The sequence below is a fragment of the Periplaneta americana genome, chromosome 4 (assembly GCF_040183065.1).
Source record: "Periplaneta americana isolate PAMFEO1 chromosome 4, P.americana_PAMFEO1_priV1, whole genome shotgun sequence".
In the NCBI taxonomy this organism is placed as follows: domain Eukaryota; kingdom Metazoa; phylum Arthropoda; class Insecta; order Blattodea; family Blattidae; genus Periplaneta; species Periplaneta americana.
Genome location: NC_091120.1, coordinates 23290312 through 23311082, shown reverse-complemented (window position 1 = coordinate 23311082; position 20771 = coordinate 23290312). Strand labels below are relative to the sequence as shown.

General features: G+C 36.1%; 1 protein-coding gene across 1 annotated transcript in view; it reads left to right on the top strand.

Annotated features, from left to right (window-relative positions):
• The window catches only part of sosie, a 38404-nt gene extending 17974 nt beyond the window's left edge, over positions 1–20430 (top strand). Inside the window, exons 3-4 of the mRNA XM_069822980.1 lie at positions 11692–11823; positions 19446–20430. Of these exons, the coding sequence (XP_069679081.1) occupies positions 11692–11823; positions 19446–19525 (212 nt within the window). The 3' untranslated portion in view covers positions 19526–20430. The remainder of the gene's footprint in view (positions 1–11691; positions 11824–19445) is intronic.
• Positions 20431–20771: the final 341 nt, after the last annotated feature.

The following is a 20771-nucleotide window of genomic DNA, read 5'->3' as shown; positions in this document are numbered from 1 at the left end:
GTTTATCGCACAATTTTATCGCTTCCTTAGCATTTGTTTAATGTTATCACTTCCCTATGATTTGTTTCTTTGTTTGCCAACATTTCAAACTGCAAATTCTTTACGGTACTATAAAACATGCTTTGTGATCGTCATTTGTTTATAGCATAGACAGTCAACTAAAAATGGCGGATCCGTTCAAACGTTTTGGTGAAGCTAACATTAGTGAAATATAATTTCAGTAAGTCAATTAATATTTTATTGTATTAGATACTTTATTTCTTCTAATCTTTATATACTTTCTTCTAATCGTGTAATAGTCCATTAAATCCCACTCGAATTTTGATTTCTCTAGATAAATCAAAACCTCTATAGTCCCGTCGCTCTAATTTACGGCAGCCAATCGCGTTGCAGGTCGGCTACATTTAAACGTGTGCGTCTTGTGGTTCGCTGAGGAAGACGTTATTCATTTCTTAAGGCTCGATAAATACTTAATATAATCCCCCGCCATTTTGGCTCTTTCGTTGGCGTTCGCTGAAAGCACACGAAGACGTTATTTGCCGCTCAATTATTTGCTGAATTACAGTGCGTTTGATTTATTATCATAGGAGCTACGACATGGTAATGTTTAACGGTGTGGCAAATAGATTCCTCGTATGGTAGCTCGGCAACGAAAGAACAAAAATGGCGAACGATACTACCTACCTAGACTTTATAGAGCCTTGACTTCCTAAGACGTAAGTAAAGAGAAGGAGTCACGCCGGGAATAACAGCGTCGCGACTGTAGTGAGATTACTGTTGATAATCCGCCCTAAGCTAGTTCACCGTCAGACTGCATGTTATCAATCAATGGACTGGGGTTCCGTCCCGGAGTTGACTGGAATTCATATTCGTGGTGAATAAAATCAAATTAGGGATTTCCCGAAGTTTCTGCTTCCTTCAAATGAGAACCAAATAATTGCATCTATATTATTTATTTCATTTTCCCTTACATTTCACTAAACTCAGAATTAATTCCACAAGGATTAATATTAGATCCTCTACTTTTTCTAGTGTTCATAAATGATCTTTCCCCCCTAATAAAAGATGTAGGTCATCTCATATTACTAGTATTTGCAGTAATAGTATAGTACAGCCAATACAATTACAGCCAATAACTCCAACATATTCCAATCTTCAACAGAGGTAATTCTCCTCAAAATATGTGATCGGTTCTCAGTCAATAAATTAGTATTAAATTGTAACAAAACTAACATAATCCAATTCAAATCCTGTCCAAATTCAACCTCACAAATTTCAAGAGCAATAATTAACAACAGGTCCCTAATAGAAACAGGAAACAAACTTCTTCGCTTACAAATCGATAATATATTAAATTGGAAAAATATGTTTGTTTATGTGTGTGTGTAATTATGTCTACCCACTTCACTTGCATGATTCGGGTTCCGCATATCTCTCTACATCGCAAGAAGTTATGGGTGCAAACTTGAATGAACCTTTTTCTGTTATTTAGTTTTTTTTTCTTTTCCTTCTTCAATCCTGATTCCTGAAGCTAAAATGAGAGTTATAAATATCGAGAAACTGAGGTGTCCACTCAAAACCATTAAAACATGCATTTAAACTGAATATAATATATATTAAACTAGTGGCTTGTGCAGCAAATGCTGCAAACTAAGCTCATTAGATGTTCAAATAAAAAATTTTCAGATTTATTTTCAATGAAGAATACCAGACATTTTGAAAGTTATTTGCTTCCGTAATAATGAAACATACTCCCTCTGAGTGGTTTTTTATTCCAAATACTTTTTCTTGATCCTATCCACCTTCAGTTTTTGAGTTTCAACGCGAAAACGCAAGTAACAATGTCAGGATGAACAGTGGGTTTTTCATATGCGAACAATACACATAGCATCTTGGTATAGCTGCTGCATGTAGAGCTTGAAATGTAGAGCGTAAAATCATTTTATCCTGCTAAGAGATCTTGCTGAAATGATCGGGAGACTACAAAATTTTATAGGCCTCTTATTTTATCAGTAAGTAATACCGTCTTTCCTTAGTAATTGTAATATTTTCACTCTCTCGAGCCAATACTGAAGAGAGTGACGCATTTACGTATCTACATCACACCGCCATTAAGTATAAGCTTATGAAAAATACCCAACCCCACTTGATTAATAACTATAAAAATATTTGATTTTTAATAATATTATCTTACGCAAGTTTTGTAGTTTTATATATACCTATACATACACATAACATGGCATTAACTATAATAACATTTCATTTCTAATGATAATAATGTCATAAAGCCACCTCAAGTTTTGTAGATTTTAATATCCAATACACAGCTGTACTCAGAAAATTACACAACGCAGAATCAGACCTGTAAATTATTTTTAGCAAGTCTTGAAGTTTTTAATAACCATTTGAATTTGAACTCTAAATATGTCAGCAATCCTGCAGGTCATGGCCTTCGTGTAATAGCCTATTATTTATTGTAGTGTGTGTTTTGTTTTATTCTGAAATGCAATTAGTTCTCAAAATGACGAAAGATGGATTTTGGAAAATAGGAAAATTATGTAGGAAAACTAACGCTTCACTGAAAGTTACTATTTTTCTGAAAATCCTTGGATGCCAAGCTTCAAAATGACGGGTCACTCATTAAAATCCGTTGAGCAGTTTTCCCGTAATTTTCATTACCAGTTCATATTATATATAGATATGCATTATTAAGCTAAAAATAGCTTAAATATGCATTCTGCATGTTTTTATCCCCAAGAAGGCTAAAATATGCAAATATGCACGGAAGAAGTACACATATTTGGAACAGAAAAGTTAATGAAATGGATAAGTACTAAGTTTGAGCTATGTCATATGTTCCTATAAGAACATGCATTTGCATGGAATTCTCGTCTCTAACTATTGACATGTTCCATATTCTAGCTGTGAAGCAATATACGAATACCATGGAATGTAAATAAACTCAGTACAATACAATACAGATAATTTAATTACGACAAATAACGAGACAGATTCACAGCTTCCTCTATATAACGCTCATGACCACTAACCGATTAGCACTGTCTGGGCGCCAAGGGCGAGAACCGACCTATTCCCCTCTGAGGAATATCATAGTATCTGCATATATAGAATACCTATTGCGCTGTCCATAACAGCTATTTATCCTGAGCTAAAATGGAACATCAACATACTAGTTGTTTTACAGTTTCTTCTTCATTATTTCCGTAATGATAATGCATTACAGTAAAAACATCACCTATCCCTGTTTCCCCCATTTGTAAGACCTTGAATGAATTTCAAGGTCGAAGATATGTTTTCTCTCAATTTATTTTCCGTCGTGCAGCCAAACACACGCACTACGGACATGCGTGTGGACAAAATTACCCCTTCATTAAAACAGAAGCAACGGCGTAACATTTTTCGCAGTGCAACATTTGCTTGCTTCCGTCTTGAAGGAAGCTCTGACGTCAGACTACAGTTTGTGTGATAAAATCGGAGTATTTTTACAGTTATAATGAGCCCAGAAATATTCACAACAGAATATGTTTTAAGTGAAAGTCGTAACGAATGTTCCTACTTTACTGTTGCTAACTCAACAAGGAGTGGCTTTATTTAACTAGAGATGAGAATCTTTTCAACTGCACCTTGACTGTAATGTGTAATAAATTACCAAAAATATATTTTCAATTTTAATTTCATGAACTAAAACCCAAAAACCCAAATTTCAAATCACTCTTACTCGTTAGTCTTAGGAAATTCAGTTGTGTTTCACAAAGACCGTAATTTCGAGGGGAAATTCATTTCATTTAGTGCTCTGCCCAAGGGCAGGTATTTCACTGCAAACCCAGCTTCCTCCAATCTTTCCTACTTTCTGCCTTCCTCTTTGTTTCCTCATATGATCCATATATCTTAATGTCGTCTATCATCTGATATCTTTTTCTACCCCGAACTCTTCTCCCGTTCGCCAGTCCTTCCAGTGCATCCTTCAGTAGGCAGTTTCTTCTTAGCCAGTGACCCAACCAATTCCTTTTCCTCTTCCTGATCAGTTTCAGCATCATTCTTTCTTCACCCACTCTTTCCAACACAGCTTCATTTCTTATTCTGTCTGTCCATTTCACACGTTCCATCCTTGTATGTATGTATGTATGTATGTATGTATGTATGTATGTATGTATGTATGTATGTATGTATGTATGTATGTATGTATGTATGTATGTATGTATGTATGTATGTATGTATGTATGTATGTATTCAAACTGCAAATGGGTATATACCCGGTGGCAGTGATAACTAATTACACTCAATAATGACAATTAATAATGAACACAACTAATAAAAAACAATAATAATAATAATAATAATAATAATAATAATAATAATAATAATAATAATAATAAAATACTAATAACAAGGAGTATCCTAAATTAAAATGAAGCATGGTCACTTAAAATAACATTTAAAGTAAATCTAATTTGCATCTTAACCCTAAGCTCGAACTAAGACCCACGAGTCTGACAGATTCATATCTGCACAAGTACCTTTCGGCACTACACTTATTTCGCTGTCAATTCACTCACTGCACTGATTCTACCTGATTTCACTAACACTTCTCACCATTTCACTGTTCGAATACTTTGCACAGCCACTTCACTGACACCAACACACTTCACTTACACAATAGACTTCACTGACACTACACACTTCACTGACACAACACACTTCCTCACTGATAGAACACTTCAAATAACAAGATATCAATTACGCCCTTTAACTAGTGTGTATAATATACTACCGTCTATTAGTAAAGTCCTTAAGCCTATTTTTAAATACATTTTTGGTTGTTGGTAAAGCCTTTAGTAAGTCCGCAGGTAAAGCATTCCAGTCCTTGATAGTACGATTGAGAAAAGAAAACTTCCCAGTGTCCGTCCTCTGTCTTCTTTCCTTCTCCATTTTCACATTTCAAATGCTTCTATTCGCTTCTCTTCACTTCGTCATAATGTCCATGTTTCTGCCCTATACAATGGCACACATCAACATAAAGCACTTCACTAGTCTCTTCCTTAGTTCTTTTTCCAGGGGTCCACAGAAGATGTTCCTTTTTCTGTTAAAAGTTTCCTTTGCCATTGCTATCCTCCTTTTGACTTCCTGGCAGCAGATCATGTTACTACTTATGGTAGGCCTACACTCCAAGTATTTGAAGCTGTCCACTTGCTCTACCGCCTCATTTAGAATTCGCAAGTATCCTTCTGTATTTTTCTTCCTATGACCATGCTAATCTTCCGCTTCCTAATCACAACACACAATAATTTGCCGTCATTGAACAGAAACCAAGATGGAGATTTCATTGCAACCAATTAGAAATTCCTCTTTCAGGTATGTAATAAATGATCTTCGCACAAAATAATGTATTTTGATGTGATATTCGTATGTCCAGGTGCAGGTATTTATGGAGATTAATTTTATCATTTGTTTTGTTTTAATATTGATGTCGGCGGAGATTGTTGGAGATTGATTTGTACTCTTGGCGGAGATTAATGGAAATTTTGGAAAATACAATTATTTTGTAATTGGAGTATTAACTCAGTATGAATATTACTTTCCAAATAATTAACATTTAAGGTTCGCTGGATTCTGGTAAAGGTGCGGTATGGCCAATAGACAATATCTGTTGGATTGAGACTGTATTTAACACACATTCATTAAAAACGAAAAAAAACTTGCAGCCCTCAAATTAACAGTTTCAAATTATTGTAATCTTCATCTTACGATGTTGGATGACGTATGTACGTCCGTTGATGTAACATATTAATGAATTTAAATACTTTATAGTCACAATCATGCCATGGTATGAAAGAAAAACCTCACAACCTCGAGCGGGATTCGAACCTGCGACTTCCTGTACTCCGGTCAGGCGCTCTACCAACTGAGCTATCGAGTTCGTTTCACGCTAAAGGCTTGAAATCATCCGTTCATACTGGCGACTCTGTTATAGAGTACTGTCCATAGCGTCTGATCTAGTCAGCATTGCTTATGGGTGGGAAGAAACATTACAAATGTAATCTTCATCTTACGATCAGACGCTATGGACAGTACTCTATAACAGAGTCGCCAGTATGAACGGATGATTTCAAGCCTTCAGCGTGAAACGAACTCGATAGCTCAGTTGGTAGAGCGCCTGACCGGAGTACAGGAAGTCGCAGGTTCGAATCCCGCTCGAGGTTGTGAGATTTTTCTTTCATACTATGGCATGATTGTGACTATAAAGTATTTAAATTCATTCAAATGATTAGTGAAATGTTGAATACTCCGTCTTTTGAGTTCAGTAACGTAATCATAACACCTGGAACACCATGTAATGTAGGCTACTTGGATCTATAACAAATTCAAGTGAAAAAATCCGAAAAATCTCAGAATATGACATTCATTATAAAACGACGCAATAGTAATAATTCGCGAATGTGTTCATATTTTGCTATTAGAACTCTATTTCGCAATTTGTCGCGATTTTTTAATCCGCATATTATTAATCAGAATCACTTAATTCGTAGAGTTTAGCAAAAATCTATTGTACGGTATATCCATAAGGGAAAGATTTATTAGTGTTGCAATGAGTAATATTAACATTGAGCGAATGATATAATTAGGGGATAATGTTCTTTTTTTTGTATTTACTGTGTCTTTTGTATTTTATTGCGTGTGTATGTTTTTATTTATATACTGTATTACCTTTATATTTATTATTTGGATTATTTGGTGCAGCTTCAACAAGAAATTGAATTGTTTATACTGTATATATATATATATATATATATATATATATATGTATATATATATGTGTGTGTGTGTGTGTGTCACTGTGCGTGTGTGTTTTTCAAATCTCCCTTTTATTTTATTTGTATTATTTTTGTGAAATTTGGTATAAAGTTAGATTAGTTATAATAGTGGTAATCAATGATAACGATAGTAATAATAATAACTATTGTTTCACTATTTTATTATTAGTAGGTATTATTTTCGTTTTGAAGACTCAAACTGTGCATAGCTACAGCACGAATGGCCGTACGAGCTCGTGCGAAGGATCTTGTATACAATGAGTTTGTATAATTTAATATGCATCAATAAATGCACTTATCTATCTGTCTGTCTGTCTGTCTGTCTGTCTGTCTGTCTGTCTGTCTGTCTGTCTGTCTGTCTATCTATCTATCTATCTATCTATTATGTCGTGACTTTCGCGATCTCCATAAATACCCGGCCCTGCGTAAATCTAAACTTTAGGGTAGCTGATTTGGTCATCTATTTTGGTTGTTTCATTATGTTATTAAGATAGGACTGAAAAAGAAATGTAGAGCATTGTCTTTGATACCAATGTTGTTTAGTCAACTGTCCGAAGACAGGTCTGAACCTCACAAGTGATCAACAAGACACCACTTATGAGGCAACTAGGCCAGGAAATATTGGGGTAGGATGGCCAGTTCCTTTTCCCCTTTGATACCAATATGATCTAATTTCAACAAAAGTGTTTTATGGTTAACTGTGCCAAATAAGTTCTTTAAATCTAAAAATATACCAAGGCATTTATCTCCACTTTTTAATTCTTTCATAATTTCTTGTATGACTTTGAAAATTGAATCACAAGTATAATAATTCGTTTGTTTAGAAAACCAAATTAATTTGTACAGGGACATCATTTTATTTTTACTAACATTTTTAATATTAACTTGTCTATACCTTTAGAGAACCGGAAACACAGTTTGCTATCCCCTTCCACGACTGTAGTTCGATGATACTGGCGTAAAACACAAACAAATCACTCTACTAGGTATAGGAAGGAAGAAAAACAGTTCATCCATTTACGTAAACTAGGAAATATCGCAATTTTGAGTTTCATAATTTTCATTAGGTTTTTGTTTAATCAAAGTACAGTATTAAGAATAAGTGTTTTTACTCACGAACTGAGTTATCCATGCGAACGTATTCATTATGCAGTGTATATTATACTGTCTACAGCACATTAGCGTACAATATAGAGAAAGAAGTTAATTTGAAAAATAATCATAATATGAATATTTAAACACAAGTTTGAAAATGGTGGCCGTTCATTTCGATACAGGCTTCAGTTCTTTTGTGCATATTATCGCACTATAGACTACTGCATCTAATTCCAATTGCCAGTTTCGTCCTTCGTACTAGTAACTCATGTTGAAATAATTCTGTACCTACTCTACGTACTGTAAATTCAATCTTCACTTCTGCCCGACCCGAAAATATAAAATTACTCAGACATGCTATCTACTGTCCGTCCAAGTGGTTATGCCGTAGGATTGTAGAAAGGGGGGAAATCACGTGACAGTTAATTACTTAACGAGGCCCTTTTATTTAAGTTAAATTAAACAGCTGTATAATATTACGTAAACGTCCAATTCCAAACAAAAATTAATGTTTTCAGAAAAGAGCTAAGACAGCCCAGCTATTACAGAGGGGCGAGCAGAAGCAGGTGGGAGAAATCGGGATGCGACATAGGCAAACGGACAGTACCTGTGCGAAAGTATGATTCAATATTGAAAGCTCTTTCGTCATTGGAAAAAGCGAACATATTTCTGGAACGTACTATACTCATTCAGTACTGCTTACTATCTGCGGTCTTGGTTCTGTGTGGAGTTGGAACTTCATTAGTGGAAGGGGTGGGAGTGAAGTACATTCAAAAACTCAGGTACAATAAAAATTGAAGTAAAAATAAAATGATGTCCCTGTATGTTTCACTAAAAACAACAGCGTACTTAGATTGTGAATCTCTACGTGACATGCGAGATAAAGTCGGCAGCTGAGTGAACGCTATCCACGATGTCAGTAACTAGGCAGTTTTCCGGTTACTTTCATTCAAGCTTTAATTTCACAACCTTGTAGTTAGTACGAACAGCAAATTGTTTGTATATGTCACGAGTCAAGGTTTGCGAGTTTCCTAATTCTGACGAATGCAGTAACTGTATAATTAACTCTATGAACATGTTTCATGTATTATTTTTTGTACTACAGCACTATAAAACGATTAATAAAGAAATAACATATTATAGTAATATGCGTTACAAAAGCGGTATGTTGAAGTTTTCATGTTCGAGGAAAAGTTTGAAAAAGCGAAACGTAGTTGAGCTTTTTTAATTTCCGAGAATTGAAAGAAAACATACCGCTCGTGTATCGTACATTATTTTGTGCGAAGATCGTTTATTACATACCTGAAAGAGGAATTTCTAATTAGTTGCAATGAAATCTCCATCTTGGTTTCTGTTCAATGACGGCAATTTTGGAAAACAAAAATATCTATCTTCAACATTGCTTTAAAATGTTTTCTGTATTTACTATACTCCAGCAGGCCGTGATATACGTCTGTCTTTTTTTTCCCCCAGTCTATAAATGCGAACTTAAAACAAACGGCTTCCTTAATGTTACATGCATCACGAAATGCAGTAACTTTAGTGGAGTTGTAGAGTTTACTTAATTTTTGCAAATATTTAAAAATAATAATTAACAGTGCAATTTAGGTGAAATTGCAGTGGTAAGTTTCCAATTTATAATTATTATTATATTGAACGTCTCTAAGAATAATATGTTAAAAGCCTAAAGCAGTAAAATCAATATGTCACTTAAGCGGTAAGAAGAGGGCAATTGTTATGTGTTCGGTTGGGAATACTGAATGTGGAATTTTAGACTTACCGCGGGTTGGTTTTGTGCGGAAACCAAGCAAATACGCACGATCTCGCACAAATTATTTTGTAATGATAGGTATAGTTTGATAGAAGGGGATGCTATGACAATGATGACGTATTAAATATTATAACACGGCAAATCGTTTCATAGTATTAACTTTATGGCACACGTTATGTTGTCATAATAGAAATCATCGTGGCTAACGAGAAAGACAGGCTACGGCGCGACGTCACATTCTTAGTCATAACATGGCCAACATTGAACAAGTTTATATATAAATGCACGTTTAACATGAGTTTAATATAGCTATTCCTTTGTTTTTTATAACTCTGAACATGTATTTATATTAGGCTATTGTAAAGATGGCCATGACTAGACCATGATAGTCACGTGACTCCGAATCGTGTCTTGCTTGTTTTTCTCGTTAGCCACGAGAAATCATGACGTTTTAGTTGGCATGGCAATATTTTTCGGCACTGGCACAATAATGTGGCATATTAAGAACGATTTTTACTATCGATAAACACTTTATAATGCTGGAGTACAAAAAATAATTATAATTAACTAAAGTAACTTACGTAATCAATAAGGAAAGAGTCATTTCTTTCAAATAATAATAATAATAATTATTATTATTATTATTATTATTATTATTATTATTATTTATTTATTTATTTATTTATTTATACTGGCAGAGTTAAGGCCATAGGGCCTTCTCTTACACTCTACCAGGTCATAAAGTATACAAGCAGTTAAAATTTAACAAAAAGTTGAAGAACAGAATACTAACATAATACTGCGTGTTCAGTTCAAAGTGTGTCATGGCTCGCTATATATCGTCATGTGGCTAGCCAGTGAGCCTAGAGAATTCAATCTTCCTACACTCCCGCAGAGGCGTATTACCTATCTAAATGCGAGAGAAGTTGCCTAGCAAGTACGGCGTTCATTCTGAAGTACGCAGAGTCCGTGGATACCCACGGACTCTGGAAGTACGTACCGATACGTGCGGTAACGCCGGTAGTGACAGGAATGTGAACTGTTTGGAAACATGTACTGAGGTGAGTTTTTTTCTTACTGTCGGGATATGGCGAGAGGGTTAAGACGATTACTTACGTATTTATTGACATTAACTTCGACGGTCAACATGGACACGGAGCATTTGATTTGGGTTGTAGAATGTTGCGGTATGCAACGGATGATAACAAATACCCTGCGTACAACTTGCCCGCGCAAAACAGTTCGAAAGAGGTTATGGTAGCACACAGACTTTACAGACCGCCATCTGTCGCTACGACGTTCAAGTTATACCGTACACGTTCTCAAGTTCAGATTGAACGCCTTGATTAATAGGCAACTTCTCGGACACGAAAGCTGAAACTCGCTTCAAATCGCTGACTCACAACATTCATTCATTCATTCATTCATTCATTCATTTATTTTATTCCATAGATCTTACAGGAGCAATGAAGCTTTAAGATGTGGAACATGTCAACATTTTACAATATTACAATTACAATTTTTACAAATTTTTATAGTTTTACAATTTAGTAATTTTCTACAATTTTTACAATTTTGTACAATTTTTTTTACATTTTTTTTTACATTTTTTTTACATTTTGGCGAGATGTAGTGAGATGAGATGAGGTCCGAGGATTCGCCAAAATATTACCCGGCATTTGCCTTTTCGGTGGGGGAAACCTCGGAAAAACCCAACCAGGTAATCAAATCAAAGGGGTTGATGCCAAGGACTCGCCATAGACCATCCGGCTTCAGTCCCACGGCTGGGGAAAACCTCCGAAGAAACCAAAGTCCAAAGGGGGATCCAACCCAAGCCCGAACGCAGCTCCGGATCAGCAGCCCAGCGAGTGACGTCATGACTCATTTTGAAATGAACACCCAGTATGTTAATAATATTACAAACAAAAAATTAATTTAAAAAATTAATATTTCTGAAATAAATAGCATTTGTATCTCATTTTTATCCTACAGGCCTTCATTCAATATGCAGTATGGACGAAGACTGCATACCGGATGCGGTTTGTAAGGCCGGGAACACCACTAATGCTAAGAAGCTGTGTGAATGTAAGGAGGGCTTCATGGAAGAAGACTACGAATGCAGCAGTGAGTAGATGACTAAGCAGCCAGCAGCTGGCATACATTATGCAGTCAAGCTCGGAATAGGATCGGTGAGTTTGGGAACTACGATTCTCATACATTTGCAATCCGGCCGTCAGCCCTCTTGCTCGCTACAGTAGCGACACCAGTGCATCCTATTCCGAGCTTGGTTGAGTATTAAGTACATATAGATATTTACACTTAGCTTATGTATGGAAGCACACTACATTACATAACATACATACATACATACATACATACATACATACATACATACATACATACATACATACATACATACATACATACATACATACATACATACATACATACATACATACAGGGACATCATTTTATTTTTACTAACATTTCTTATATTAACCTGGCTATACCTTTGGATCAACGATTAAGAACCGGAAACACGTTTGCTACCCCCTTCCACGACTGGAGTTCGATGATACTGGCGTAATATACAAACAAATCACTTCACTAGGTATAGGAGGGAAGAAAAGTAGTTCATCCATTTACGTAAACTAGGAAATATCGTGATTTTGAGTTTGATAATTTTCATTAAGTTTCTGTTTAATCAAAATACAGTACTGTATTAACAATAAGTGTTTTTACCCACGAACTGACCTTTCCATGCGCACGTATTCATTATGCAGTGTATATTATACTGTCTACAACACATTAGCGTACAATATAGAGAATGAAGTTAAATTGAAAAATAATCATAATATGGATATTTAAACACATTTTTGAAAATGGTGGCCGTTCATTTCGATACAGGCTTTAGTTCTAATGTGAATATTATCGCACTATAGACTATTGTACGTAATTCCAGTTACCAGGTTCGTACTTCGTATCAGTAACTCATGTTGAAATAATTCTGTACCTACTCTATAAAAAAGACCTTACGTACTGTAAATTCAATCTTCACTTCTGCCCGATCCGAAAAGATAAAATTACTCAGACATGCTATCTACTGTCCGTCCAAGTGGTTACGTCGCAGCGTCGTAGAATGGGAGGAAATCACGTGACAGTTAATTACTTAACGAGGCCCTTTTATTTAAGTCATTTTAAACAACTGTATGGGTGAATATTACGTAGACGCCCAATTCCTAACAGAAATTAATGTTCCCAGAAAAGAGCTATTCTAGCATTTACAGAGAGGCGAATAGAAGCAGGTGAGGGAAACCGGGATGCGACGTAGGCAAATGGAAAATGATGCAATATTGAAAGCTCTTTCGTCACTGGAAAACGCGAACATATTTTTGGAACGTACTGTTTACTATGACCGTAAGTATACTATGACTGTATATGCGGCCATGGTTCTTGGAGGACGGTTGAACTTCATTAGTAGGGGTGGGAGTGAAGTACATTCAAAAACTCAGGTACAATAAAAATTGAAGTAAAAATAAAATGATGTCCCTGTACATACATACATACATACATACATTTTTTATTTTATTTTATTGGGTTATTTTACAACGCTTTATCAACATCTAGGTTATTTAGCGTCTGAATGATATGAAGGTGATAATGCCGGTGAAATGAGTCCGGGGTCCAGCACCGGAATTTACCCAGCATTTGCTCGTATTTGGTTGAGGGAAAACCCCGGAAAAACCTCGACCAGGTAACTTGCCCCGACCGGGATTCGAACCCGGGCCACCTGGTTTCGCGGCCAGACGCGCTGACCGTTACTCCACAGGTGTGGACATACGTACGTACGTACATACATACATACATACATACATACATACATACATACATACATACATACATACATACATACATACATACGTGGTCCTCCAGACATTCTGGGGGTTGTGTATGGATGAAGTAGCCACCAAAACGTTAAAATATGGTGTTCACTTAAATCGGTTACAACTGGCCATTTAACCACTCCAATAGACACACAATTTCATCTCAAACAGCAGAAATAACTAAAGTGCTCTCTCAATTAATAACACTCAATAAAAGAATTGTATTCCAATGGATACCATCCCATTGTGGAATCCTGGGAAACGAGAATGTGGATGCTTTAGCAAAAGACAGCACTGCTACTTACAGACCTGTTACTAAATCTACGTATTACTCTGTGAAAAGATTTATTAAATCTACTTACTTAGACTTCAACAAACAAAATTTGATAACACAATCTCAAGGGAAAAAACAGTCAAGATTTAATATATTGCAAAAAAAATGTAGATGATAAAAAGAGTGGGCAATTTCTGCTCAATCTTGGTAAAGCTAGGGTAACCATTCCCTCAGTCGCATCCTTTAAAACGGATATTCAAGGTTGTACTGTAACTGGCTACGGAATGGAAGGTCCTGGGTTGAAAGCAGTTCTACCTTGATGCCCCCCCCCCCAAGCGCCTTCATGGCGTATACAGGGGATACCTTTATCATTTATATGTTATATAGGCAAAGTGCATCATAATTTATTCACGACAGAAACGAGCTTCGTCGGAATTACCGAGTCACGATGAAAAAGCGTGACTAGAGGCTGATAAAATTCAATTCAGTTTCGCGACAGTCTGTGACAATAACCCAGTTCGCAGCAGTTTCAATTCGATCTAAAAGTTGGAGATTGCGTGCGCTTTTGCATGTCTTAGAGACACGGAAACTGCATATAAAGTTGGGCCCAAGAAGTTCTAATCGTGCTAAATGACCTTAAGAGACAAGGATAATAAATCAAAATCATGTCACGAAATGTTTTAATTTTTACTTGCCAGGATATAACATTGCAGAGAATAAGACCCAAACCCAGGTGCAAATTCACAACTAAAGGCACACAATTTGTGCTTAGAAAAATTCGCAGCCCTAACTAAATAAACATTCTTCGCCTTCTTTAAACATGCCTTCAAGTTACTGGAGGGCTCGTCTTAGGTGGGTTAGTAGCTGCCATGCTTGCCGCCAAATACGAGGTTCGTGGATTCAAACCTGCCCGAGGACGACGAATATTAATACGCAATATAATCCTTGGGTGGCTTCCTCTGGGAGGGACCTTGAACTGTCGGTTACAGGTCGTAGGTGTCCTTCAGAATATATCTCCTCTAATATAAATTGTTACCATAACAGATATATTCTGTAGGACCAAAAATTAATCCTTACGTAGGTTCTTCGAGCAACAGTGCATATTACTGCGGAATCCTGGCCACCAAGTCACTCAATTGAGTGCGCTCCTTGTACAATGGCAGTTGACTTAATATGTTGTTGTTTTCTAATGCCAGGCGTTTGACAATAAAGTCATTTGACCTCTTGCACGCCAATATATTTCAAAGATATTATCATGACCAGCCACTGAAGCACAGATTTTGAGGTGTTCCGAATCCATTTCTTGGTTTGAGTTGCACAATGGGCAAGTTTAGTTGATTCTGTACCATTAAAGTAGTCCCCGCCCGGAGATCCGATTGGGGGACTATTTTACCTCCGGATAATTTTACCTTAATGGTACTCATTTCATATTGGAGTGAAAATGGCAAGTTGTAGCCGATTTAAGTGAACACCATACTTTAACGTTTTGGTGGCTACTTCACTCACACACAACCCCCAGAATGCAAATCAAGATTTCAGGTATAACTCCCTGTAAAGTTGATTTGAATAATTTCGAGGAAAAATTGTTCCGGAGCCGGGTATCGAACCCGGGACCTTTGGTTTAACGTACCAACGCTCTACCACTGAGCTACTCGGGAACTCTAACCGACACCGATCCAATTTTTCCCTCTATATCCACAGACCTCAAAGTGGGCTGACAACCGTCAAGCAACCAACTTCGAGTGCACACTAACTCCGTGTGACTTAAATTGTGGTTTTCTGTTAACGAACAGTGACGTGTATTATGCAAATCAAGATTTCAGGTATAACTCCCTGTAAAGTTGATTTGAATAATTTCGAGGGAAAAATTGTTCCGGAGCCGGGTATCGAACCCGGGACACGTCACGTCACTGTTCGTTAACAGAAAACCACAATTTAAGTCACACGGAGTTAGTGTGCACTCGAAGTTGGTTGCTTGACGGTTGTCAGCCCACTTTGAGGTCTGTGGATATAGAGGGAAAAATTGGATCGGTGTCGGTTAGAGTTCCCGAGTAGCTCAGTGGTAGAGCGTTGGTACGTTAAACCAAAGGTCCCGGGTTCTATACCCGGCTCCGGAACAATTTTTCCCTCGAAATTATTCAACCCCCAGAATGTCTGGAGGACCACACCTGCTGTTGGTCGACGGGTCCATTGGACCTAGCTGGGAGATCTTGTTGATCACCAGCTTCCCCTCCTTAAGCCACTGGAGGACGATTTTAGTGCCATAGCAGGTCAGCACTAGGAACAGAAAAGTAGAAAGAGGAGGAAGGAAAGGGAAATGAACCCCTAGGCCTCGAATGCTCTAATGCCGTCGGGGTCGAAGAAAGTAAGAGTTCAGTCAGAGGACTGGATAGGAAAGGGTAAAGAGGGAATTAGGTATTGAATAGAGGAAAATTATACCAAATTCAGTCATTAACTCATCAAGCTGATCAGTGCTAATTGATGAGTAGCCCCTCCCTTTAGTTCAGCTCGTAAAATTATGCTTACTAACAGCTGCACCATGGGAAGGTAGGGATGGGACATTGGGTATTTGTCCAGGTTGGTTCCTTAAAGCCTTCAATGGGTAGGATTAATGGCTCTCCTCCCTGTATCCGACAGTTAATATAAATGTCAACATACATGTCCAACTTGGGAGTCAGGCCACAAAGGGAAAAACACTGGAGGAGAGGGATTCGATCCGGTGCTGTGGATTGAACTTCGGCGTAGCTCAATGGTTAGAGCGCTTGGTACGTATAATGAAGGACCCGGGTTCGATCCCCGGCGCCGGAGCGAATTTTTCTCCTCTAATATCAATCTACTAGAGAAAGTTCTTTACCGCGTTTTATGCAGAATACAGTGCTGTATCACGTGCAATTGCATGTGTTCACAATGGAAAAGCTCACAGACTATACATTGACCAAAACTACTTCCGACTTGACAATTTACAGAGAAGGGGGAGCAATGTTGTCATGTTGCCCATCTTTCGTGTAAGCGAGCGCGCTGCCGATAGAGTGCAGTAATGAACGGCTGACATGAACGTATACATTTCTAACCAATTTGTTGAACACTAGGAATTAAAATTTGTGTACATTATTACTTTTATTAGTCTATTATTGTTATTATTAGTAGTAGTAGTAGTAGTAGTAGTAGTAGTAGTAGTAGTAGTAGTAGTAGTAGTAGTAGTAGTAGTAGTAGTACCGATATTCTTCAATGTAATACCGTTAGAAAAGCGTCGAAAGGACTGTAAACTGTAAAAACAGGTTCAAATTTAATACGAAACGTCTACTTTTATGAATATCGGTATTCTTCAATGTAATATTGTTAGAAAGGCGTTCAAAAATTATTGTAAACTGTAAAAATATTTATGATTAAAAATCTGCACGGCCTTTTTCTTTTCCAATATCGATAACAGTGCTCTTATTAATTTTAACACAAGCAGCAGTTCTCATTACGACTTGCGCCGAAGGTAAAAGAGCCCCGCCATTATCTTTTTCCCTCTCAAAATACTCTCTTACATAACACACCATCTCTCGCGCTTGACTCTTTAACGAGGCACCTTGTGCAATAATCTTTGTTCTCCGCCTGCCTTTCCTTCCTTCCGACACTGTACAATTCACCTGTTTAGAAATTCTCGCAGAAACTAGAAAACACACACTAGCCACACACTTCACCAATGACAACGAAGATAAAACGTGTAATATAATTGAAACAGAATAATCATTGATACCGGTACACTACACCAATAATACAACTAAATAATATTTTTAATTCACACAAAGCACGCGCTAACCAGCCAACTCAAAGTCATTCCGGACATTGTATTCACCTCTAGGCCGTGGTACTAACGTGCAATTTGTAAACATAGACACGGCAACACCGTCCCGTTACCATGGTTACGCCTCTCTCGTGATTGGTTGATTTGAATGGTTGCCATGGTAACATGCTAAAGGCGCCATTTGTCAGGTCGGAAGTTGTTTTGGACAGACCTTAAGTACTAATATTTTAAGCGTGCTTCCTTCCAAAACAACGCCAATGCTTGTCTAAAAGTTTGTGTTATTGTGCATGTCACTTGAAAACTCGCTCTATGGATAAAAAAAAAACTAGTCCAATTCTTTCATAAAAATGGACTGAACGCGTTTTACGATCATACTCTTCAATTTCAAAGATTGTGTCATACAAATATTACACATTAAATAAATGTTATATTTTCTTAATGCAACACATCCCCTTTATTTCATGAGAAACACTCATTTTGGTTTGAAACATTTTTCGCATCTTCACACATACTACACACAATCCAACAACAATTGCTATACCGGTACCAATAACTATACACACTACTGCGATGTCACGTTTCTAAAGACAGTGATTTTTTATTCATACAAGTTTTTTTTCAGGCCTCAAATACGGAACACTTCGTACAATATGGGACACCCCCCCCTTTCCATCTCTCTTCTCTTCTCTCTCTTTCTCTCTCACGCAGTCTTCAATATTAAATCTATACTAATAATAAATCTGTAGTCGAAATTTTTCTGGTAATTTTCGATTTTCCAAAAATAATTGGTCCTAACATATATAATTAACCGCCCTGAAACCGAAAATCGCTTTTTTGAAATTTTTGTTTGTATGTCTGTCTGTCTGTCTAGATGTTTGTTACCTTTTCACGTGATAATGGCTGAACTGATTTATATGAAAATTGGAATATAAATTAAGTTCGTGTAACTTAGAGTTTAGGCTATATGGCATTCAAAATACTTCATTTAAAAGGAGAGTTATAAGGAGGTTTGAATTAAATAAATCGAAATATCTCCCTTATTATTAATTTTCATGAAAAATATTACATAACAAAAGTTTCTTTAAAAATAATTTCCGATAAGTTTTATTCCATGCAAAATTTTGATAGGACTGATATTTAATGAGATAAATGAGTTTCAAAATTACAATAACAATGCCATCTAAGGCAGTGTAATGAAATAAAAAACAAATGACTTCGTCTTTAAGGGTCCCTGGACAACAACAATCGAAAGCTATGAAACATAGCCTACAGAGAATATTTCTGTGTTTGTATGAAGTAATATTGGAAGCTAAATTAACCGATTTGTATAATTAATTATTAATTCACCATTGGAAAGTGTAGTTTCTCTAGATGGACATAATGCTATAATGTTATTACAGTAACTTCTCAGTGAATCGAGGACAGGTAAGATTAAAATAGATTCTTATGCACAGAAAACTTGATAGGCATTCGTTTCCTGTATTTCCTAAAATAATTTGTATGACCAAATGAGTGGTCTCTGGATCAAAATGATCGCATTTTAATTTTTTTTAATACAATTTAAATTAAGTAACATAATAAACGATTTATCCTTCTATCAAACACGAATGTTCCCTGGATCAAATGTCCTATTTTAATTATGTAATGACTTTATATTTATTTCTAACAGGTGCAGCGGAGCGCACGGGTATGGCTAGTTTGTTAGTAAAACGAGGAATTTCAAAAAAATATATCAAGTGTACATTTAGGCCTACCAAATATAATTTAATATGTGATTATTTTTTTCTTTTTTCAGGTGGAATCTTGACAACAGTTCCACATATTGAAGCTATCTTCCTTCTAATACTCTACCCAAGTCTTCAGTTAATATACTGAACGTTCCGTTGATTAAGGGGAAAACATGGCATTTGAAGAGCTTATGCACATATTAATGTATCTAGAAGCCTTTTGGTTTTAATACTTTTGTTCCATGGAATTACTCTTAGCTTTGCCAATTGCAATATAACAGCAAATATGAAATTAAATTTAATAATAAACTTCATACATAGACATTCTAGAAACCTGTATCCTGTTTCTTTCCATTGTCAAATTCTTCGTTATTCTTTTTCTTGGGAAATGTAGGTAGTTGATTATTTTAGTGAAATATTCATGACTCGATAGCCTTCAGCTTCCATGAACATTTCCAATCTGTCACTCATTCGTTTCATGTATGGTGAAAACAAATGACGTACAATTTTAACTCAATTATGTTTTGTGTGTTACTTTCATTTCCTGTATCCTATAAGACTGCAAGATTTTATTAACTTCTTGGGTTCCTCCATTTTACTCTCAATAAGTTTACCCTCAACGAAGTATAATGAAATATATTAATCAGATTTAATAATCAAATTCACTTCATATTTCATGATGTGACCTTATGCAAATAATATAGAAACAATCTCTATAAAATCATCTTTTTTGTTATAAGTGTCCTTCCCTAATGCTTGAAATGTATATTCAGTTCACAATTGTTGCCAATTCTTTAATTATAATCTAACCATATTTTTTCTTGCATTTTTCGTTACATGAAGGAAATATGAAATGCTCCGTGCAACAGATACATGTAATTCACATTTTACTTTAGTTTCAAAGTATGTTACGAACACCAACTTTTTATAGTGCAGAAATGTAAAAAGATTAAAATTAAATTAAAATCAGGATATTTTTGTGACAAAAAATTATACCTACTACTACCTCTTTCCGGTCATTCTGGTTTCGGCTTCTTCTACACTTTTAATAAACGACTTAAAAACATTGTGTTGATTTGTTACTATACGTATCTGTAGAAAGATAAGGTGATAACTTTAATAATTAGCATATGAAACATATGCGTAATACTTTAATGTTAATTATTTTTATGTAAAACAAATTATGAAAATAGGCATAAAACAAATTATGTAGAAATGTATGAATGAATGTGTAAAGGTTTTTCAAAAACGAAAGCAGTAGTTAAACAATGGCGTACAATGAACCAATGATTCATAACTTCACCTTGGTTCAGGAAGTCTCAAGATTTGACATGCTTAACTTGCATTTGGGAGGCTAAAGTTTAATTCTTTCCAGATATTCTGCCTTACGTAGA